The 24,196-nt window shown below is 38.9% G+C and overlaps 2 protein-coding genes and 1 long non-coding RNA gene across 4 annotated transcripts in view; 1 reads left to right on the top strand and 2 right to left on the bottom strand.

The window, feature by feature from the left end:
* LOC148362567 (disintegrin and metalloproteinase domain-containing protein 10-like) overlaps positions 1-10,422 on the bottom strand; it is a 30,001-nt gene extending 19,579 nt beyond the window's left edge. Inside the window, exons 1-2 of the mRNA XM_088340016.1 lie at positions 10,239-10,422; positions 4,091-4,241 (exon numbers count right to left, since the gene is read on the bottom strand). Coding sequence (XP_088196142.1) covers positions 4,091-4,241; positions 10,239-10,305 — 218 coding nt within the window. The 5' untranslated portion in view covers positions 10,306-10,422. The remainder of the gene's footprint in view (positions 1-4,090; positions 4,242-10,238) is intronic.
* On the top strand, positions 265-10,821 carry LOC148362566 (uncharacterized). Of its 2 annotated transcripts, XR_015850874.1 has the most exons (5): positions 265-461; positions 3,718-3,803; positions 8,284-8,401; positions 8,512-8,669; positions 9,838-10,821. It is a non-coding gene; the product is annotated as an uncharacterized LOC148362566 (long non-coding RNA). The 2 variants fall into 2 exon arrangements; XR_015850875.1 differs by lacking the exon at positions 3,718-3,803 and having other exon boundaries at positions 9,838-10,820.
* Positions 10,822-12,316: 1,495 nt separating this feature from the next.
* fan1 (FANCD2 and FANCI associated nuclease 1) lies at positions 12,317-21,573 on the bottom strand. Its single transcript, XM_088340015.1, has 13 exons — positions 20,241-21,573; positions 20,028-20,168; positions 18,454-18,655; positions 18,145-18,378; positions 17,948-18,079; positions 17,159-17,267; positions 16,966-17,085; positions 16,716-16,880; positions 15,733-15,889; positions 15,574-15,677; positions 15,310-15,504; positions 15,088-15,216; positions 12,317-13,778 (listed from the first exon to the last, which is right to left on the bottom strand). Exons 1-13 carry the CDS (start codon positions 21,292-21,294, stop codon positions 13,641-13,643), a joined length of 2,880 nt encoding a protein of 959 aa, XP_088196141.1. The 5' UTR covers positions 21,295-21,573; the 3' UTR covers positions 12,317-13,640.
* Positions 21,574-24,196: the final 2,623 nt, after the last annotated feature.

Genomic DNA, 24,196 nt, shown 5'->3' with positions numbered 1-24,196 from the left:
TAGGATGACCAGGCTAATATATGTACAAAGTATTATTTAAAGACTGGCCTAAATTACAATAAAAGTATAATAAACAATAGTGCATAGTAACAACACTGTAAAATAGAAAATAACAAAGAAATTAGCATAGATTATGATAATTGTGAATCTTTAAAAAGGTAAACTTTACATAATAGGGCAAGATCAAAGTGAATGATGTTATGACTTGTCACAATGTAACTCTCACGTTAGTCAGTTGTCATCTTTGACACAGAATCACTGCACGGTCGCAAAGCATTAGAGCATATTTTACGGTCCTCTCTCCTCATTATAGCAGCAGAGATCATCGTGCTTTAGTTTTACATTGCTAGATAATACGGCATCAGTAAAGACAGAAATAAAGGAATGCTTTGAGAGCAATGCAGCACATATGAGACCGGGGAGTGCAACACAGAAGCATCTAAATCGGAGCCTCAGACAGGGTAAACAGCATTTTAATATTTTTTGTTGCTGCTAAAAAGATAATAACTAAAGAGCCAATAAGCGACCAGCAATAGTTATTGTTGCGTTTTAATAGCAACAGTGGGAAATTGCTGACAGCGACTTTTACCGCTTTTCTGTTAGCGTACAATATAAAGGCAAACGGATGTACTTACATTAACTTATGAATGTTATTAAGTTCTAGGAACCGAATAAAAATCCTAATAAGTGTCGTATAGTAAACGGATTGCAAAAATGACGCAGAGTATTTAAAATTCAACTGAGAGTGATGACTTATCAAGACGGGCGATGTCTCTAAACTGACTAGTTAACAAAGTGCTTAAAATAGTTAAACATTTATTTCAGGGATGTGATTTGACCAAAGTGAAATTATCTGAAAATTAGGCGGGGGCCTGGGGGCCGCGGGCACCCAGCTAGGTCCAGGGCAGTGCCCTGGTGGGGGGACAAGTGGGGCGAAGCCCCCCGGAGCTCATGGGTTTTACGTTTTTTTAAGTACTTTCAATGCACTCAGATGACAAAGAAATAGACAAAACAACAGCATCAATTTTCAATGTATTTTGAACTATCCCATATAAAATTACAGTTTAAGTCAACTCAAAATCAGTCACATTAAAAAACATTGGACTGCCTTTGCTTTTAAAAACTATCACTGAGAATATCATCATATCTAACTCATGTGATTACTAAGTTAACACATAAATCATGTTGAAGAGTTCAAATTTCGTGAAGAAATAATTGTATCATGACCAAATGAAAAGTAACTCATATTAGAACATACCACAAATGTCTTTGTTATAGCAGAAGATGTTATCTATAAATGAAAGTACAATAAGTATAGGCCCTACAGTAAAGTGTTGGTGTAATGTACACATGAAAATCTATTATTGTAATTGTTAAATATTTATGGCCATTTTTATTACGTTATAATATTTTCGAAAAAAAGGGGAAAACTGTCAAATAAATTTGAAAAGTTTACCACCTACCTCAAAATTCACGACTCTATCAGCAACTGGTACAGGTTTTTGGGGTGGATCACGTCTCTCTATTACCGCTTCCGTTTGTGGTGTCAATAAGGGATGGAGGCCTTAAAGTTTTGGAGTTTTCGTTTGGGCACCGAAACTACCAGCGATGGAATAATTTGTTGTTCTTGACTGGAGTTCTTTCACGTGTTTTTTGCTCTTTGCGTGACTTTCAAGAGCTTTGAAACCTCTCCCACCATAGACAATGGTATCATGGCATCAAATGCAAAGCGCTTTCCCGGCACGATCGATCTTCCGAATAAAGTCACTAAACATATTCGTCACAGTCTTCTTTCCAACATTTGTAGATAATTCCTTCTCCAACCAGTCCGATCGAAACTTGTTTTTTTACAATCTTATCAATTTCTTTACCTCGCGGAGCATCTTTGCGTTCGATCTCTGACATCTTTCTTTAAACACTCGGCAAAAACGTGTGAGAAATGAACAATGGCATACTCCTACGCCTTTATGACAAGCGCGTTTATTGGTCAACACGGAGACTTCAACCAATCGCAAGTACGTTTCATTTCAGTTACGGAAACACTAAAATGGAATGCTGTAGAGACGAAATCGGTTTTTTTACCAATTAAAAAATCGGAAATCTTAAAATTTTATTTTTGGAGATAAAAAAAGCGGAATTCCGCGAATTAGCGGAAAAATCACATCCCTGTTATTTATAATACTGCAGTTAATAAATGATTCACAACATGCTATTAACACTGAATTTAACAATCTACAATTGCACACGCAAGGACACATTTTGTAATAACCGCAGTAGCGTTAAAATTTTAGCGTTTTTTTTTTCCTTTAAATGATCTATACCCCCCAAAAATGCACACAATTAGCTGCACTTTGAGTTGTGGCTGCTCGTAAAAAGAAGGGCACTGTGGAAGCAGTTGCGGGGATGCCATCTATCCATCTTCCACTATCAACTATTCGGCTTTGGAATCATCTGGCCCACTTTTATTTGCCTCCGCCTTCGGGGCTTGCCAAACCCGCGGACAATCTCATTAGGGAAGTTGCCAGTGCGGTATAAAAGTTGTTATATTCTTAATCTCCTACGTTGACCGATTCCACTACATTGCAGAATCCAGCAAAAAACATAAACGTTGAAAAATAGTGCTAGTCTAATATTATAGGTTAAACACATACATTGAGTAGACAACACTGCAACATGACGAATACCACTTCTTACAAGTATTGGCGAAAATCCAGCAATTAAGTCATATTTGCTATTGTTAGAGATGCTCAGTGAGGATTCAATTAGATTGTTCTAATTTTATGAACTGTATTGCTCAACAAGTCCACTATCACATTCATTGTTTTGTAATGTACTGTACTTTCTGAACTATAGGTCACACCTAAAACACACATGTCATCTTGAAAGGCAAATTTAAAATAAAAGGTGAATAAGATCGTACAGTTAACGAACGTTACATGTTTGTTAATTTCTAACTAAACTATCAGTTTTAGTACAAAATTCCTTCTTAACGAAATTTTCATCCACTGTGTCACTGTAAACAATCATCTGCTTCCGCTTCTACATTGCTTACCCAAGACTGATTGTCACCTCCGCTTTCTGCTTTTTGGCTTCATATTTCACTACTTCTAGCTTGTAATCTGCAAAAAATGATTTGTGCCATTTTGTTCAGTTATTTTTATAAATTACCGGTGTTGTGACTAAAAATGTCCCCTAGCAGGAGCTCATACGTCAATGGCACAAACGTCACTAAAAACACTTTGCATCTCATTTTGGGGGGAACGTAATAGAACAGTAAAGCACAATGAGTTTACACCTTGTATAGAAATCCCTTTTGAGTTGAAATATTTACTTTGGCATAATGGCGTCTTACCTCCTGAACTAGAGCTGCAACTAACAATTATTTTATAAGCGATATATCGGCCGATTTTTTTTTTGAATAGTCAAATAGGATTTCTCAAAGACATTTTTAATTTCCTCTTCTTTTTTTCAAATATTGAAGTTTTGGATGGATAGAAAAATAATGCACAAAACAACAGAATGTTCTATAATATAAAACTCTAAAAGAATCTAAGTGTTTGTCAATTCACATGACAATAAACGCGGGGGGACACACATTTTTCAGCATAACACAGCAAAGTTTAAATTTTCAACAGCGGCCTATATCGCCTTCTTGCAGTTTAACGTGAAAATAACATGTGAAGTGATATACCCGTAATAATGTGTTAGTAATTTCAGGTATGAGTCGCACTCATGGTATGAGTCTCACCCCTGGTCAAACTGAAAAAGACTGCGACTTACAGTCCTGAAAATATGGTAACAAGGTAACGCAATTTTCAAGCTGTTTCTTGCTGCACTCGATTACAATTTTCACAGAACCACAATTATCAATACAAATATCACAGGGGAAAGGGAATGGTCAATTGTTTTTATTGTATGTTAGAGATACCGAAGAAAGAATCACAACCGTGGTACCTAGACAATCCTCAATTAATACACGATGATTAAATTAACTAGGCTGTCAGACTCAATGAAGCGTAAACTTGGAGGTTTTGCACAGGGAAATAAAACAAATAGGTAGTATTGGACTTTACTTTTAAAGTTGACCAACCTTCCATGAGCATGAAAGTCTAAATGAAGAAACTGTTCTTCGTGGGTGAGGGCCCTTTTGGCTCTCTGGTGGTTGCTGTGTACAACGTCTGTGTCGTAAGAAAGGCCTTCATAGTGCCGGATGTACTTGTTGAGGGGATTCCGGTAGTGTCCTGTGTTGGAAAAAGAAACATGGTATTATGATTCCGTAGCACTTTTTAATGAAAAGATTTGGCACAAAGTACGTTTAAAACTGCTGTGGGTGAAACAGCAAGACATGGTGGGACAATTTTTGGCTTATTTGTTTGAACTTGGGCATCTTATTTTTTTTTAGCATACTTCAGTTTGTGAAATTAATTGTATAAAGCAGGGATGTCCAACTCAGCTTACTTAGATCTTGGGCCAGATGCAGACTTTCTGTTCTGAGGCGGGCCAGATCAGTATAAGAACTCCAAATGTTTACTTTGTTTGCCAGTATAATGCTTTAAATGAAATGATCTGCATTTATATAGCGCTTTTCAAGTCAAGACTTCCCAAAGCGCTTTACAGTGCAATTCACATTTCCCAATAGCAGCCGTGCTGCCATGTAAGGCGCTAACCTGCTTATTGGGGGAATTAGGGGTTCAGTGTCTTACCCAAGGACACTTCGACATGTAACACGGAGGAGCCGGGATTCAAACTGCGATCTCTTGATCCCAAGACGAGCGCTCTACCTCCTGAGCCCCTGCCGCCATTAAGCCTACATTAGTAACCTACCAAACGTATTATAATCCTGAACGACAAGGGATATTTTTAAAACACGATACATTTATTCGCGAGCAACTGGGAAAAAGATTTTCATGTTTGGCATTAAATCTGTTAACTGGTTTATTTTAGCAGCTGAGTGGATGCAGTTTTACACCTAAAGCAACTCACGCAGTAAAACTCAACACTGCCCTTTAGAGGCCGTAGAGAGCATTTGGTTTGCGGCAATCAAAAATAAAATTCAGAACTTTTGATAAAAATGAACTGGAGACTCGGTTCTCTGATATACTTAGAAATGTATGGCGATTTTTATTAAATAATCAAATGGGCCGGATCTGGCCTGTGGGCCTTACGTTTGACAGTTTAGTTTAGTGATTTGGAATTTCTAAAACGATTATAAACAATTAGCATTCTTTTCATATGTCTTACAAATCTTCAGAATATATTAAGTGAAAAAAGTAAAATAATTTGTAATTGGTTAAATTCTACTACATAATAAATAGATAGTAATTTGAAGAGTGGTGTCCTTTGCGACTGCTAACACAAATTGTGTAAATCAAAAACATGAAATGACAGTTTAAAGGACTTTTCATTATATTAAAGCGGGGTTGCGATATAACAGTCACTTCAGTCAATTCTTTGGGTGATAATAAAATGTCAGATTGATTATGTTGCAGATATGTTAGAATTATATATGATAAAACAAGACTGGAAATGTGAATATGTGCAGTGCATGTTATTAAAAATAAATAAATGTTACATTAAACAATATGGTAGTTAATACTGATATTGAAGCGTAAGGATTATCACCAAAGTACATGACAGGCAAGTCAACTATGTTTTTGTTTCCAATGTGGCATGTGTTGAAAACCTTACAATTACACATAGTTACCCAAAAAAGAAGGGTTCACGGCTATGCAAAAAGCCTACAATAGCACCGTGTAATTATTTCAGCGTATGAAGAGTGGATGGTGGGCATGAAGGAGAATATTTGTGTACCTCCACCAGATTGTATGACTGCTTTATACTCTACAAGCACCCTGAATTCCATTTGGACAAAACACGACAACGATGCAACTCTCGGAATTTGTGCTGAAAATGACAGCGATGCAATTCTTTGCTGAACACTGCGTGCTATTTACAGGGTCATATTATGGCAACAGAGCTAAAGCAGCATGAGGTATTTTCAGTAAAAGCACTGTGATCCTCTGTAATTAATAAGCCTGAGAGGCAGAATTTTCCTAATCCACAATAACAACGTTAATAGAACAACCATGCTAGTTACTCATGCTCATGAGCATTATGAAAAATTTAGGCTTTATTGTTAAATTTTTTATAGAGGTGAGAATGAGAAGTAAAAGCCGAGACTATTCTGGAATATAGTACCTTTTACAAGCAAGGCATTCATGCCAGTGCATAATTTTGAATATCCGCAAGAAAGATCACAGCAACCAAAATCTGAACATTTAATTAAAAGCTTCATGTATAGATTAACGGTAGAAATAAACTTTTAAGGGGATAAATGTTTTACCCCAAAAAGCTGAGCAATAAGTTATTTTCAACCATTGTCACCATGTAATTATGAGTAATGGAATCAGAGCTAATGGATAAAAGACTGAGTTGAGGTAAATAAATTTTTCTTTGTTGTCTTCATTTATTTCTGAAAAAAAAAAAACAAGAAGGAAGCGATTTTGCATAGGCCAGCAACCTGCCACCTTGTTCTATTTTTCACTTATTTACTCAAAATAATCAAGACCAAATCATGCACCTGTAAACTTGAAGAGTTTATAATGGAGACGGTCAAATGGTTACTAAAAAGTGCTTGATCATGGTTTCAAACACCAAGTTAGTGCATTGTTGTTTTGTTGTTTTTAGAACTACATCCATCCATCCATTATCTGCACCGCTTATCCTCAGTAGGGTCGCGGGGGTGCTGGAGCCTATCCCAGCTGTCTTCGGGCAGTGGGCAGGGGAGACCCTGAACTGGTTGCCAGCCAGTCGCAGGGCACATAGAGACAGACAACTCACTCGCTCATTCACACCTAGGGACAATTCGGACTGGCCAATTAAATAGTAATAATCTAAATTTGTGCCATTTGGGTGATTATTTATTTAATAATTTTAACATTCAAAACATTTACATCAGACTAAGTTAACCATAGTCAAAGTTTTGACATAGTGCTGCAATTGTACTTATGGCTGAGGTGGCAGTACTTAGCGAAAAATAAATTAAAAAAAAAAAAAAAAAAAAGTCCTGACTCCACAATGCATTTAAAGATGTTGAAGACATGGCTGATGAATTATGATTAAAAAATGCCAGCCGAGCATGTGAACTGACCAGACTGTGGGGGTTATAGTTTGGTTTGCACTGCTCTAACAGCCTTATTTTTATAGCAAAAAATACAACTTTGTAAAGAAAAAAAAAAAACACGAAACGGAGTAGAGCAAACAAAGGCACCACACCCAGTGGGTAGCTTGGTACTGCGTGAAATAAATCATAGAAGGCATCATAAAAAACTAAAGCCTTTAAACTCAAAAGTGAAAACGTTTTCTTTCCTTAATACAAATGTTTAGCTTTCTTTTTGTCAATATATATGTATATTATATTTATAAATATATATATCCTAATAAACAGGAATAGGTATTTAGGTGCTTACATGCCAGCTTTTTAATGGTATCAGTACTTACTGTGATATATACTAGAGGTTGACCGATTATCGGCAGCGATATTTGGGAATTTGACGGATATCTGTATCAGCATTTTTTTTTTATTCAACAGGCCGATTATTAAGCCTCAGATGCAGCCACTCTCTCTCTATTGATCCTACTCCTCCCCTACCCCTCGTCACTGCCCACCCAGTGCCTTCTGATTGGATAAGCGACAGGAGGCGGAGCCACTGAAACAGGAATAATCATGTTAGAGCGGCAACTCAGCTAACTCGTCCCAACATGCATGTGTCCATGATAGAAAAGTGTGTTTTGCAATTAGAAGAAAATAGTATAAAAATTCTACCGTATTTTAACGACAAGGCGCACATTAAAGTCTCAGATTTTCTTCAAATTGTGCTGCACGCCCTATTGCGCAGTGTGCCCCGTCTCTCATGCAGAGCAGCAGGTGTGGACCAAGTCGGTGGCCTTAAGGTTGGGTGCCCGCACTCGAGACTGGGAGGTCACAGGTTCAAGCATAGGCCGAGTCAAGACTTAGGTTTTTCAGTGGAATCCAGTGTTTTTGTGAGATCGTTCACATTTCCAACTTAATGTGACTTCAGGCATCTCTGTTTGATTGCCATCAATGCCATTTGCGCGGAAGACAAGGCGTGACATCACCCGCAATGCATTGTTAGCAGAAGTGCTTATTGATGTTAACGGCGTAGCGCATCTTAGCGATTTTATATTTATTGTGCTACCGGAGGCAGAACAGTGTTGTCCCCCCAAACACCAACTAAATCGTGCGATTGTTCACATTTCCAGCAGCGACATGTATGCGATCTCCTGCGACTTTTATGCCTTCTCCAGTGTTCGCCACAAATTTCCCAAAAGCACAAGAGGACACAAGACATTACACACAATGCGTCCACCGTTTGCAGAGGTACCACTCATAAATGCTAACGCCGTGGCGTATCTAGCCATTTGAAAGTTATTGTTGTCGTTTTGTGCCTTTCTGTTCATTAAATATCTTTTTTTTTTTACCCGGACAAGGACTACGGTGGTGCAGAAATTTACAGCGGATTATAATGAAAAGAATGGAGTGTCCATGCTTGGGCCGGACTGTTCAGGCTTTCGGGAAGTGACTCTAAACGTGACTCTGAAAGTGAAGAAAGTGAACCTTTTAATAGAGCTTCAGCAGGATTTTGACGGTAATTTTTAGGGCTGAAACAAATAATCAATTGAAATCAATTAAACACGTTGGCAACTAATCAGATCATCAATCCGTTGTATCACGGCAGATGGGTGGTTAGCACGTAGTCTCACGGTGCAGAGGTTCAGTGTTCAAGTCCAGCTACCGCAGCCAAGTTTGCATGTTCTCCCCATGCCAGCGTGAGTTTCCTTCAGGCACTCGGGTTTCCTCCCACATTCCAAAAACATGCATGTCACGTTAATTGGCCCGTCCAAATTGTCCCTGGGTGTGAATGAGCAAGTGGGTTGTCTGTCTCCGTGTTTTTCTGGGATTCATTGTTGCTCGACTTTAAAGTTGAAGAACAACTCAAACAAAGCACCCCAGGTTTAGATATTAAGCAAAAAATACATGAACTTCTTGTAGGTCAAGAAATGTTTATTTATTTTACATAACATGAGCCTCATCTACAGGGAACCGACTAAATTGTGGGTCATCTTGTGGCTACGAGTACACAAAAACCTTTACAAAATCCGCGCAAAAAAAGTGGCGTGGTTTGAAACTCTGTAGTCCTTATACTTTCTTGTACTTTTTAGCACTCATTTACATCAATATCTAATGATTGAAATAATACATGCTGTCCCTTTAGTATCGCTTTCATTTATGGGTGAGTTCGTATTTGTTTAATTTCAGGTTCCTGAAGGTTATTTGGCTGGCTGTGAGTACCCAAAAGCAAGTTGTGTGATTTGGTTGCTTTGAGTCATTATGGCTTGCGCTTTTTCGCTCTCGTTTCCGGTTGCACGACACAATACACAAACACTCAGCGGTCGAATACTACACACTATCCCTTTAATGTACTTCCCTTTCTAAACAAGTCAAAATTAGGGGGAAAAAAGTCGTTGATCCCTTAGTGCTGCAGTGTTTACTAAGCAACTTAAACACACAGGACACACCAAGAGTAGCCTGTAATAGAACACTTAAACGTGAAAAATAATTGAAAATCAATCGTTTTCGATATTCTATCGCCTTAAATCGATTGGTGTAGACGCGTTAACTGGACACACTTAAATGCTGAACTCCTGTAAGGGTGTAATTCGAGCTTTGAATCAATTGGCGTGGTTGATGGGGAAAACAACACACGGATACTTTTGTTGAAAATGACTTTGACGGCTTTTGTATGAATAAACTAGAAACTGTGAGCTATCACTAGCATGAAGCTAACGGTCCATTGAAGGCAAGCAAGCGGTCGGCATCTCCCATCTCACAACAATGGACGTCGGCGAGATAAGCACAGCAATGCAACATACACCAAACGATGTGGCCGGTGACAACACTTAGGGAAACACTAAAAACCTGTTAATTTCCTAACGCAGCAACCCAAACCGCGAAAGGCTCTCCGCCATGTTTCTATTTTTATAGGCGAGAACAGGAAGAAAAGGGTGCAGTCCCCTTCACAACAACAGGCCCCGCTGATCCCAACGTTAGCCGAGAAGCTAGCTCGGCTAAACAGCCTTTTGGCAACCCCCTTGTTTCACATCCTTTTCTCCGCCTAGTAGTTGTCGTTTTCCTCCAACGAAAGCGACTCGCTCACCTTGAGTGTGTCGTAGCAAGAAGGCCAGGAGGACAAGTTTGAAGAGCAGCGTATCGGAAAGCTCCATTGTTAAAGCATTGATGCCGTTTGTACTTTATTGTCCTAGTTAGATAGGCGCAGACGCCCTGTGTGTTTATTGCAGCTTCCACCCTTCGCCCCCTCGCTCATGCGCGGTGACGTCACGCGCAGCGCAGTTGCTAGCCCTTCCCGAATTCGTCCAGGACCACCGGACACTTTATTAGGTACACGGTCATTGGAACACATATCACGCTACATTTAGTTTAGTGGTATCAGTTTATTTATTTTAAAATACGTGATGAATTTAGTTTAAGAGTACGGTGAACCTCCGTTTCAACCGTACCGGAAATGCATAGTATTACAATATTTATACGCCTCCGCCCCTGAAAACATCTCATCTCATGTATAACATTCAATATATATATTAATGTTTTATATATTAGTGTTTCTCTACCCATACGAGACATAACACAATTTTTTTCATTAAGAAAGAAAAGCTCTAGGCACACCGTCCAACGAAAATGTTTAAAAAATAATCTTTTATTACATTATCTGCATCGCTTATCCTCAGTAGGGTCGCGGGGGTGCTGGAGCCCATCCCAGCTATCTCCGGGCAGTGGGCAGGGGACACCCTGAACTGGTTGCCAGCCAGTCGCAGGGCACACAGACACAGTCAACTCACTCGCTCATTCACACCTACGGACAATTTTAATCGGCCAATTAACCTGACATGCATGTTTTTGGAAAGTGGAGGGGAAAACAGAGTCCCCGGAGGATACCCACGCAAGCATGGGGAGAACTTGCAAACTCCGCACAGGAAGGCTGGTAGCAGTGGCTCCGGAGGTAGAGAGCTCATCTTGGGATCAAGAGATCGCAGGTTCGATTCCCGGCTTCTCCGTGTTACATGTCGAAGTGTCCCCCCTAATACCCCCAATAAGCAGGTTAGCGCCTTACATGGCTGCATGGCCGCTATAGGGAAATGTGAAGCACACGGTAAAGCGCTTTGGGAAGTCTTGACTTGAAAAGCGCTATATAAATGCAGATCATTTCATTTTCATACCATATCATTGCCCAATTTCGTTGTCACAATATGTTAGCCCATTTGTAACAATGACAATAAAGGTATATTCTATTCTATATATATCTATAGATATATATATATGTTTATATATACCAGCTTTTTTAAAAAAATCTGAATCAGTCTGAAGAAATGTGGCATGTAAAATCCAAAATGTCCCTATTTCAAAGTACTGTACTTGAAAAATAGAGGTGAGTTTTCTGTGAACAGCAGCGACGATTGTCATATGATTTTAATATGTTGATTGTTCTCTTCATTAGTTATATAAACTAGACATAATTTAATTTCAGTCTACATACAGTAAAACAGAACATCATTCATTATATTCTAAACTACATATATTTGATATTTCATTTCGTCGTATGGTCCATACTGTCTCAGACATTTGGCAGAGTAAAAACAAATAGGCCATAAGCAAAGTAAACCCTATTAATGAAATCCCCAAAACTGTAATTTAAAAAACCAACTGACTAGCATTAAGATAATACAGCAATGAGACAACAACACACACATGATCTTTAGTTTAAGCATCATATTGAGATAGCATTGGGCGAAGGCTATTCTAGTAATATTTTTCATATGTAACAGAAATTACTGATTGTTTCCTAATTTTCCTCACACTGGCGTTTGTGAGTTTTTCCTTGCTCTCATGTAGGTTTCAGATAAGGGGATGTTGTAATTGTGGCCTGTGGAATCTTTTGAGCCTTTCTGTGACTAAGGGCTTTACAAATGAATGTGACTTGTTTTTAAAGCAAAAGAAAATTCAGCAAGTGTGAACAACACATATTAGGACCGACATCAGCAAAGTGATCAGATTTAACATAATACAAAAATTGGGTCTTCTATCTTGTAAGACATTAAGAAAATTGGCAAATGAATTTGAGAAATAAACATTTTAAGGATTTAGGTAAAATCTAATCAGAAAAAAATCCCAGCAATTGTTCAAAAGGATGGCGGTAGCTAACTAATTTCGACCAATAACCCTGTAAAACTTCTATACCAAGTTATAAAATAGGAGGATTACCTTATTCAAGTTGTCCCAATAAATAGTGATTTAAACGTATAATTCATCACATGACTTCAAAAACCAAAACAGAATTTTTAATTGTCCATTCAAGTTTTCCATTCCCCCAAAGTGTATTTTAATGAGAAAGTTAACGATTCATTTTTAACTTTGTTATAACAAGTATTACAATTATAAAAACAGAGTTACATAAATTGTAGCGTGCATGCTTGGCCACCAAAGGTGGGCAGCACGGCGGATGAGTGGTTAGTTCTGAGGTCTTGGGTTCAAATCCAGTTACCAGCCCTCCTGCGCAGAGTTTGCATGTTCTGCCCGTGCTTGACCAGCCTTCCTGTGCGGAGTTTGCTTGTTCTGGCCGTGTTTGCGTGGGTTTCCTCCGGGTGATCGAGTTTCCTCCCACATTCCAAAAACATGCATGTCAGGTTAATTGTCCAGTCCAAATTGTCCCTCGTTGTGGATGAGTAAGTTGTCTGCCATTGTGTGCCCTACTGGCAACCCAGTTCAGGATGTCCCCAGCCCATTGCTCTAAGATGGCTAGGATGTGCTCCACCACCCCCCGCGACCCTACCGAGGATAAGCGGTGCAGGTAATAGCCACCAAAGGGCAGGACCAGACAGACAAGCTCTAGAAATAGTAACTAGCTATTTTGCAGGGTAACCACATAAGAAGTGACAAGTCAGGGAAAATATGGTTGTTTGGATTGAAATACTATATATGTGTGTGAGTGTGTACTGTATATATCTATCCATTATCTGCACCGCTTATCCTCACTCGAGTGGCGCTGAAGCCCATCCCAGCTATCTTTGTGCAGTGGGCAGGGGAAACCCTGAACTGGTTGCCACAAGATATATATACATCTTGTGACCATACGAGACACATTCTCATCAATATGTTTAATCGTACAAAGTTTGACCATTAGATCAAATAAAAACGTAATTTCTTTGTCATCTGTGTTGCTATATGTTTCAAGCTGAAATCTCCAGTCCACAAAGTCAGAGAATAAAAAAAACCCATCAGCTTTGTGTGAGCTCTGATTATCTTGAGCTGAAAGCTTTTTGTGGTTGTGGCTGTATTGAGTGATGATGCTCCTTTTTTGTGCAGAGCAGTGGTTTGCTAGATAAATAATGACACTTGGTAGCACATTGTACTCCACTTACACTCTGCAATTTATCCCCTGCAGCTGAGATAAGCAGCACAGTCTAGATTAACAGAATAGAAAACGCACTGGAACGTTTCAGTTTGTGAGTTTGTTATCACTTCGATTTGCTTTTTCCTTTTGTTCTTATTCCACGCGGGATCCTTTGGCCCCAGTGGCCACCACGTGACACACTTCCACATCTGCACCCAGTTTTTGCAGTTCGTCTAGCCAGATTTGTTGCTTTTGGGACAGACGGTCGTTTGGCCCTTTCACCTCCACTAACTGAAAAACAAACGTCAATGATTTAAATCCATCAGGATCTGATTTAAAAAAAACAAAAACATACACAATAGTGCAGTTATTTTTCAATCGGGATGAGTGAAGGAATTCTAAGAACCAGAAGATATTTTGTAACTTAAAAATAAATACTGTACATTTACATAAAAATACAAAGGATTCATTAATTATTTCATTTAAAAATAAGTACTAGTGATACTTACATAATTTTAATTTCTTAAATAACATTATTTCAGGAAAAAAAGTTTCCACGCATAAAAGTAGTTATGACACAAATTGTCTGACCTCTACATTTCAAAAACAATTCCAATGAGCCCTGCGTTGTAAATAACAGATATAGGCAAATACATGTTAATTTGAAGTATGTTACTATGTTTTATTATATATTTTATTGTAAAACAAAGATAAGCTTTTTAATGGGCTTAATTATTTGAGATGGCAGATTCTTATGCACGTTTTTTGTTTTTTGGGGGTAACAAAAAGCAATTATTAGTAGAATTTATTTGACTCATGTAAGAAAACTAACATTTAAAATGAACGGAATTATCTTGGACAATTTTGCTTTAAAAATATTCTTCATTAATAAAAGTTACAAATATACTATACAAATAATAACAGTGGAAAGTATATTAAAATGAAGACATGACCACAAAGTACACGTAATTGAAATTAATCTTTCATTGAAAATATTTAACTCTTGGTCATATATTTTAATTTCCAAATAGTTGAGAGAACTCCAATCAAATGAACGTTAAAAGTTTGATTAATCAGACCATTTATTTTATTTGCTTCTTTAATTATTTTTTATTAAAGTCTCGAGCTAGCTCAGGACAGTAATCCCTCATTTTTCACTGGTGTTAAATTCCAAAAATAACCCGTAATACGTTAGATCTGTGAAGTAGTAAGCTTTTTTTTCTCTACAATTATTACACAATAAAATACTCTCCTAAAAAAAACAAAACATTTTACCAGGCTTAAGCATTTGTTTAACAAATAAAAGTTCTATATACTGTACCTGTAAACGTTTTTTTACTAATTTATTACCATTGCCGACCATCTTAGAGATTGTTTAGCCAATCAGAATGCAGAACACAATGTATGATGAAAATCCGTGAAGCACAGAGACCATGAAAGATGAACCACGTTATAGCGAGGGATTACTGTACACTACTGCCAAATTATTTTACAAGCACATCACAAAAAGAAGGTTGCAAATAATTGTAATACTTCCACAAACAGTGAAAGATAGATAGATAGATAGATACTTTATTCATCCCCGAAGGGAAATTCCCACCTTGTAAGTGTTATCAGTTGTATTCCACACAACAAGGTCCGGCAGACCTCCACGACAGTGACGGAAGTCTTTTGCCATTCGTTCCATAACCCCGGCTAGGAAAGCTCCACCCATGCATGACACAAGAGACTACAAAATAATCATGATCATTAAATCTATTATAATATAACAAAATTAAACATCATTTGCAATGTGTGACTGAAAAACATTTGAAAAAAGTACCTGGGCTTGACTGAGCGAGGCAAATCGCTCCCAGTTGACGCATGAGCACACTTTACCCTCTTGGGAAGTCCAAACATCCTCCAACATATCATGCAAGGTTCCTACAGAAGCTTCGCTAATTAACCGTAGGCGGCAATCCAGCGCTTCTCTTCGGTTCTCGTAGAAACAGTCAGTGTAAAAGTCCAGTGGGATTGCCTGTTCAAAAAAGGAAACGAAAAATGTGGAACTGTCCGAATATTCTGGCAAGGTTTGGGATTGTTATACCTGATACAAATTTCGGAAAACGTCCGGTATACCCTCTATGAAAATGACGTCCCACAAGAGAAGGCCAAAGAGTGTTGAGAATGTCGAACCCTCTCCGTGGATTCCTGTTTAGATATTTTGTTACGTAACCATACAAATATTAAATCTCATGTTGCTTACCTTGGTCGAAGCCTTGTTTGTGGTAATGCGCCAAAGACAGGTCTTCGACGGAGCATATCACAGTTTCATCAGTACAATTATCCCCACTTGATGGTATTAGAAACCGAGATTTCCCCATTCCACCTTCATGAGGAAATAGCTGTCCTCGGATGGTCACCTGCAGACATTTTAACAGTTCGAAACAGTGTTTCTCAACAGTTTGGTCGCAGACCTTTTTCAATGTGTCCCAGGAATTTGCTTTGGCAAAATAATGCTAATATAAGAAAAAAAATAGCTGAGGTTCAATGATACTCTTTAACAGTAGATGGCAACAATGCCGAGCAAATGCCAGATGACAGCGAAGAATATATGAGATTGATTTTACTATATTGAAAACAAGGCTACTGAAGTGTTTTGGATTTCATTAAAAATGCAGTTACTTAAACATTAAAGCGACAGTGTGTATTATTTGACCACAAGATGTCTCTGCATTATGTAGTGCGACCAATAACATATTTTTTCTCAATTTTTGCCAAAGACCTTCGTGAGTTTCTTTTTTGTGTTGGTGATGGGGGAATCCTACACTAGCAATATGGCCGATAATGAAGTCAGGTCCTTCTGAGTGAGGCTAATGTCAAATAAATACTGATTTTTTTTTAACCCAGGAGGATTTTTTTAAATGCACGTTAGTACAAATCATTTATTTTTCCTTAATGAATGCATTCTTTAACCACTGGGAGTCACTAAATAATATACACTGTCCCTTTAAGTAGAATATGATTACCGGTAGTTAAAGTCGTTTGGGTTTTCCTGGTCATTTAGTTTTTTTTAAAAGCAACTTAAATATATTCTATCATCTGGTTGAAACTGCACAATCCTTTCCTTCAATACATTTGAGAAGGGATTTTTTTGGGGGAGTCACAGCTTGTAATTTGGGTGGGTCCTCATGCCAGACCAGTAGAAAACCAAAATTAACATTCAGGTCTATATAAAATGATACCCACATGTCTAACATCTCGAACAGAAAGAATGGGAAGATCTTTGAGCTGCAGGCGGTACTTCTTGAACATTGCCGACTCCCTCATTCTAGAAGCTCTCTGGTATAGAGACAGCTTATGTCCCGTTCGAACGAAAGGGTCGGACAACCCGTCTCTGATAGCGCAGATAGCCTGCATGGCATCAGAAATGATCATTCAGACAGAGCAACTAAGATACAGCATTTTTTACACTGAAGCATCAAGACCATGAACTAACTTCTTCAGGTTTTTTTAGGTGCTGCTGAAGGTTCAGTGCCAGTCGGTCCCACCAGCGCCCCCGACTGTCTGGGCAGTATACATCCTGCTGAAGTAAGGACTGTAATTCTTCCACAGCCTCCTAGAATGTTAGGGGAAAACATGCCTGTAGTATATGATAAACTACACAAAAATACTTCACTTAGGAGAAGAACCTCATAGCGGCGTAGCCTTTGTAAGATCTCAACGCCTCTTGATGATATTCGAGTGTAAGCCCATCCAGTGGTGAAGCTGCGAAGGAATACTGGGAGTTCCTTTTGGTAACTAGCAAACACATCAAAAGGGTAAACATTTGAGAAAACAAAGACCAAACACTTAACGGGGTACACTTGCCCAACTAGATTTCAGTAAAATACAAAAGCAGTATTTGATATTATTAGAGTCAAGTTTTAAAATTGAGTATATGTGGTGAAAATAATTTATATAATTATGTTTTCAGGTAGAATGACCTTCTTTCACTGAGAGATTGTCATTGTAAATATATATATATATATATATATATTTTGTAACATTTATTTAAAGGGACCTGTGTACTATTTGACCATTAGATGTTGCTGTATTGTGTAGTGCAACCAAAAACAACTGCTACAGGGCTGAATACAAACTACGTAGACTCAAAGTGACCAAACCGCACCATTTTTCTTCTCATTTTTTTGCCCCGCTTTTAGCAAGGCTTTTGTTTTTGTGGGTATCCATAGCAGCGAGAAGCCAAACAATAGTGTCAGCTCCCTCTAGATGAGACTAGTGCTTTGTAAAAGAATACATTTAAAAAAAATGCACAATAGTTTTACTTATTATTCAAGCTATTATTATTTTTTAAATATGTTTTTGCTACTAGGAAATGTTGAATAATACACACTGTCCCTTTAAACAAAGATTATCTAAAAATCACAAAAAATTAAGCATTGAAAGATGCTTTTTTATATCAACATAGCTGTACAAACCTGAGGTCAAAACTCCTCTTAAGCTCTTGCCATTCATTCTTGGCTGCAGTGTACAAGTCCAGAGCCTCTTCCCATTGACCCGCTTGCATAGCCAAGGTAATCTCCTGCAATGCTCGCATGGCTGCTTCATACCTGGGGAAATCTCTCACAAGCATGAGAAAAAAAGCTCCCTGAGTGACAACACACAACAGGCTCACCTGATGAGTTCATCTCTCTCAGGGAAGACCTTGGCTGAACGCTGCACTCTGTAATCTGGAAAGGCCAAACGGCCCGAGTTGACTAGCAGGATGGTAAAAAGCTGGGTTTGTCCACCGGATGCCATCTCTTCCTCATCTATAGCATCTGTCAGCGAGAAGAGCAGCAAGATGCGAGAAAAAACAGCCCTAGGTTCGCGGCGCAGGCGAACGCAGGCATCTGCAAGTTTCTTTGCCCTTTTGTGGAGGAAACAAATCACATCATTAGTCCACCGCAATTACAGAATACTGTAGTGCATTGAGTAATCTAACCTTTTCAAAATGACAGACCCAATGTTGTTTTGAGCCTGGTTAAGGGAAAAAAATGACTTCTGCTTGCTCAGTCGGAGAAGCCCGTCCACTATCTGTTTCTTTTGAGTCGCAGAATTGGCCAGATGAAAAGTCTTTGCCAGTGATTTGAGCTCTGGGGCAGGCAAGAAATCTAGAGCTTCTTCTATGTTGCATAGGTCCTTTTCTGAACATGTCAAAAACGATTATTACATACAAATTATGTTAGGAACTAATGAACACATATGAAGTATGCATATGAAATGCAGTTATAATTCACTGTCCACTTTCAAGCCATCCCAGCCTAGTGAGGGCTGCAAACGACAGTGTTTAATTGAATTATTAGCTTAGGCTAGGGCTAGCTGTTAACTGGCTTACCTATAGCCAGTCTGTATGTTGACTCATTGTTGCTGGGCAGTGAGTGAAGAGTCTTACATGTGTTACATGTTACATGTGTGCTGCAGTTTCTTCAATAAAGTGATGAAATATCAATTTGTTGTGACTGATTTATATTAGCCGGTGCTAATGCAAGAAATTTTGTATTTCGTATTTACTCTTAGTAGTATAGATTGTCAAAGAAAATAAATGTATTGGTGAGCCGAGGAACAAGTTGAAGGAAAGCAAACCCGAATTTTTTTATCATTATTAATTCAATGATAAGTACAGCATAATAATGCCCTCTTAATATATCTGTCAATACATAAAAAAGGGAAATATTTTGGCAGCAAAGCATATTGAATGGTCTCGTGGGATCTGCAATATGGTAAATGCCCAATTTAAATACAATGGTTTTTTTGGCATTGTTTAACGGTGTTCAAGCACACCTGAAAACAAAAATACTCATCTCATCTCATCAGCCGTACCGCTTATCCTCATAAGGGTCGCGGGGGGGCTGGAGCCCATCCCAGCCATCTCCGGGCAGTGGGCAGGGGACACCCTGAACTGGTTGCCAGCCAATCGCAGGGCACACAGGGACAGACAACTCATTCGCTCATTCACACCTAGGGACAATTTGGACCGGCCAATTCACCTGAAATGCATGTTTTTGGAATGTGGGAGGAAACCGGAGTGCCCGGAGGAAACCCACGCAAGCACGGGGAGAACATACAAAAATACTAAAAATCATAATTTAATGTGAAGATTATCTCATTGTACATTACAAAACGTGGTAATGTTACATAATATACTGCAATTTCAGGGTGAAAGAGCAGAAAAACTCACAAAATATGAAAGTGTAGCATTGTAATAATCAGTTTTCTAGAAATATCAACAATGTAAGAGTGATGTATCCAATAATCGCTTATACTTTAGATGAGTTTAAAACCCTTCACTTATTTTGTTATTCTTCTTTCAAGTGTAATGTCACATATTGTCCATTGTTTGCCTGTACCCACTGGGCAAAAGTGGAGTTGCACCACAAAAATAAACAACAGCAATAATCGGATCACCAGAAATAAGTGAATGTATGACCAAACTGAAAAATCTTAATAGTGCATTTCAATAGAGTTCTAAAAAGATAACTGTAATCATATTTCTGCTCGTTAGAAGCAGTTATTTACCTGTCTCCAAAAAAGCCCCTTCCACTAGCTCCTGAGCAACAGGCCCCAAATCACTGGATATTTCTTCATAATCCAGTTTTGCCACTTGAAGCCACTTCAATTTCCGCTGGAACAGTCTCACGTACAATTTCTGTCCCATGACTTAAAATAATGGATACATGCATGTTAGAAACAAATTGTTAAAAAAAAGGATGTGTTACATTTCACCAATACCTGAAAGCTTCTGAAAGGCTTCCACAAACGCCATGTCATTCTCATTGAACAATGCTCTATCGTCCTGGTTTTCCAGAACAGCCTGTAGGACCGTCAGGAAATTCCGTAGATAGTAGGGCAGTCTTTGGGGGGATGAGGTGACGCCTGTCAGGTCATTGTTGACTTTTTCAGGCCCCCCTTCTGCTTGTAAAACACTGCCAATATTAAAGGACTTATCAGATATTGGAAGGGGAACATACTCTCCAGGAGAGGCCACTTTTTGTTCAGGTTTTAAACTATCTTTGCTTAATTTGCAGTTCAATGCTTCTGTGGAGTCGTTTTCCTCTTGTTTTGATTTCTTTCCGAGACTCGTCACGCTACCTTGGACAGGGGTTGCCTTCTTTCTCTTAATTAATTTGGAGGAAGAGGAATTTGACAATTTTGAGCACATATCTGTTTTTAATCCTTTTTCCAAACTTTCCGTTGATGTAGTTGCACATATCTCAATTTTGTCTGTTAAAATAAGAGGACTCGTTGAGTCTCTGTTGTTCCCTAAAACCCGTCTGGAAACATTTTCTTTCTGTGAGTTGCTTAGATCTTCCAATTGGGTCAGCACATCAGCATTGTTATTCACCTTTTGACATGTTTTGGATAGTTTAGAAGAGAGACTTCCGAGATTGAGCTTTCTGGCGACAGTCTTGGAGCCTATTTCCGGAGACACGTTGGGAGATGTTGTCGTTTTGAAGTATGGACTCGTTTTGGTTTCAGCTTTCAGATCTTGATCCAGCGTTGAAGATGCGGAGGAAATCCTCGTTGGTGACGAGATAATATTATTTGCTGATGAGACACTGCTGTCTACTCTCTCGAAGTTCTTGCACTGCAAATCAATGTGTTCATTGATCATTGATCTGGACACTTTCTGACCACAGAGAGGGCATGACAGTTTAGGAGGTTGCGGGCTGCTGAAAAACGACGTGATGGGTGTTGTGTTGACAGCTTGGGCGCTGCTTCTCTTCGGGTTCCGGGACAACGACAGTCTCCCCCTTGCTTTGTGTTTGTCTCCTTTCCCTGCCATGCTCGATGACAAAAATGAAAAACAAGTGTGTTTTCCTAACACTCCACGTGACGTCCTTTTGCTAACTGTCACATTTCATGATAGCCTACATGCTAACTTTGATTGAAAAGGGAACCCGAGACAGGTTTAGCAACGCAGGATAACGTGCACATGGAGCAGAAATAAAGACAAGGGTTACGAATAACACACACAAAAAGTTAGTAGTCGATCCGACATCAGTAACATATGTTCGGGCGCCCTCGAGATGCTATTTGACAATCTCGCCTCTCAGACGAAACAAGCAGATAAATGAAAGCAGTTCAGACCATAACAATCGATCGCAATCGCATCGATATGTTTACTCTCCTCCTTTCCGCAATACAGTACATCATTACAGCAACTGTTATATGCTTCATTTATTACTCAAATAAACACAAAGTGTACAATAAAATAAGAATATTTAGAATAATGTATAGGGCCCATCCTAGAAATCTTCAGGCAGTGGGCAGAGGACACCACATGATCATTCATACCTAGGGACAATTTGGAGTCACTAACCAACCTGCCATATATGTCTGTGGAATGTGAGAGAAAACCAGAGTGCCCAGAGGAAACACACGCAAGCCAGGGGAGTACATGCAAAACTCTGCAGGCGGAGGCCGGTTGCTGTAATTGAACATTGGACCTCCGCACGGTGGGGCTGACTCGCTAACCACTCAGCAGCCCTGTACCTAAAAAGGTGGTTCATATAAAATAGAATACAGAGTTTACATCAATATCAGCAGACTGCAGCTGTGGAAGTTCACTTTTAGATTCCTGTTCTCTTATTAGTGGTCAAAGGGATTAGATAGCGGATTTTGACATTAGGACTAAATATCTGGCCCAAGTGCCTCATTTGTTTGGTTCAATCACGTTTGATTCTATTTCAAACTTTACATTAAAAAAATGACTATTTGTAAAATGTATATGTAACGGGTGTAATAATAACTTTTGTTTTATTGAAATTCCTGCTGAAATATGTTGTATAGTTTCTGTATAAGTGTCCTGCAATGATGAGTCCAACAGTGCCACCTGCTGGTATGTGGTAAGGTTTGGTTTGGTTTCAGACTTTGCGACAGGAAGATGGGGGTTTTTGGCAGTCTACACCGAGCTGCCAACGGTAAGACACGATCTTCTGGTGCTCCGCAAAAAAAGTTAATTTTAAACATTAAAACCACAGCTGACAATCTCTCAACATGCACAGTAATGTGATTGATGTTGTCAAGCTGTTTGGATTTATTTTTGTTTTGTTTCTGTCGCCTTTTATGTTAGTTTTGCCGGACATTGCATGTTGTGCTAAAATGCTAATTCCCCTCATAGAGATCAAAGCCAGCAGAGAAGCTTACCACGTGTTGTGTTGTGACTCATTCATTTGCAGGTAAATTGTATCCGTTTTTATACTCATTATTGTTATTATTTCTATTTTCTCATATATATAAAAAGGATGATGTTGGTTGAAATTCAGACTAAAGAAAAATATGTTGAATTCATTGTAAACGTTAAAAAGCCACTATACGATCTCTTGTTAAAAGTATCTTGTTAAAATGGATGTAAACATGTGTTGTGATGGTTGATATTCTAAAATGTATTTTATGTAAACTGAGAAGAAAGCTCTTTGATATGTTTTGGGCAGTCTACAACGAGCTGCCAACGATCAAAGAGATCAAAGCCAGCAGAGAAGGCTAACCACGTGTTGTGACTCATTCATTTGCAGCAACTATAATAAAAACCTCATCATCCAGTCCAGCGTGAATGTGGATCTTTGGTGGGACAGATACACCCCGGTTACATACAGTATATATTAATTCAAACAATTTGATAAGTTCTAGATCGACTAAAAATGAGTATGTTAATGATGTAAGACAGGTCAGTCTCCAAGCACTACACAGTAAATAGTTCTTCATAATTATCTTGGCATTCTTTTTATATTATTTTTATCTTTTAAGTTTTACGAGTTTATTCTAGAGTGTCATGTCTAATCTCATTGTAAAGTATGTTCACCATGAAAATAAAATCAATTATAATTCCAATTCTAATTCCTAATATTTTAAAATTAAAAGCATGTAAATTCCGTAGTGAAAAGGACCGGACAGAGTACTGAGCCCATCAGAACGCCACATCCATCCATCCATTCATTATCTGCACCTCTTATCCTCAGTAAGGTCGCAGGGTGCTGGAGCCCATCCCAGTGGGCAGGGGACACCCTGAACTGTTTGCCAGCCAGTCGCAGGACACACAGAGACAGACAACTCACTCGCTCATTCACACCTGGGGACAATTTGGACCGGCCAATTAACCAGACATGCATGTTTTTTGGAAGGAGGGAGGAAACCGGAGTGCCCAAAGGATACCCACTCAGGCATGGAAAGAACATACAAATTCCACACGGGGAGGCTGCAGTAGCTGGACTTGAACCCTAAACATCTGCACCGTGGGGCTGTGCGCTAACCACCCATCCCCCGTGCCCAGAACACCACAGCTAATACCAATAGGCACAGATATAATATCACCATTGTACTTGGACCCGATGTACACCATCATCTAAAACAGACCCGGGTACTGTGGTCCTCGAAGGCTGTATGTCCTGCCTGTTTTTTTACGTTTCTGTGCTCCAATTCCAAGTTCCTGACAGCTTGCTAACAAACTGGTAATTTGTATCACCTGAGTTGACAAAGAGAAACCTCCAAAATCAGGCAGGACATGCGGCCCATCGAGGACTGGAGTGCCCAAGTCTGATTAAGAACCTAATGCATTGGTCAAGATTTTGGGACAGGAAGCCGTCAACTGGACTTTCTGTTATTACCTATATTTCATCTCGATGGTGACTGTGTATGGTCTGTTGATGCCCTTGCAACATCCGTTGCAGCCTAGTCGTCACATGTGC

The sequence above is a fragment of the Urocampus carinirostris genome, chromosome 7 (assembly GCF_059441175.1).
Source record: "Urocampus carinirostris isolate Australia breed hairy pipefish chromosome 7, RoL_Ucar_1.0, whole genome shotgun sequence".
NCBI lineage: Eukaryota > Metazoa > Chordata > Actinopteri > Syngnathiformes > Syngnathidae > Urocampus > Urocampus carinirostris.
This window is presented reverse-complemented; position numbering and strand designations above follow the sequence as displayed.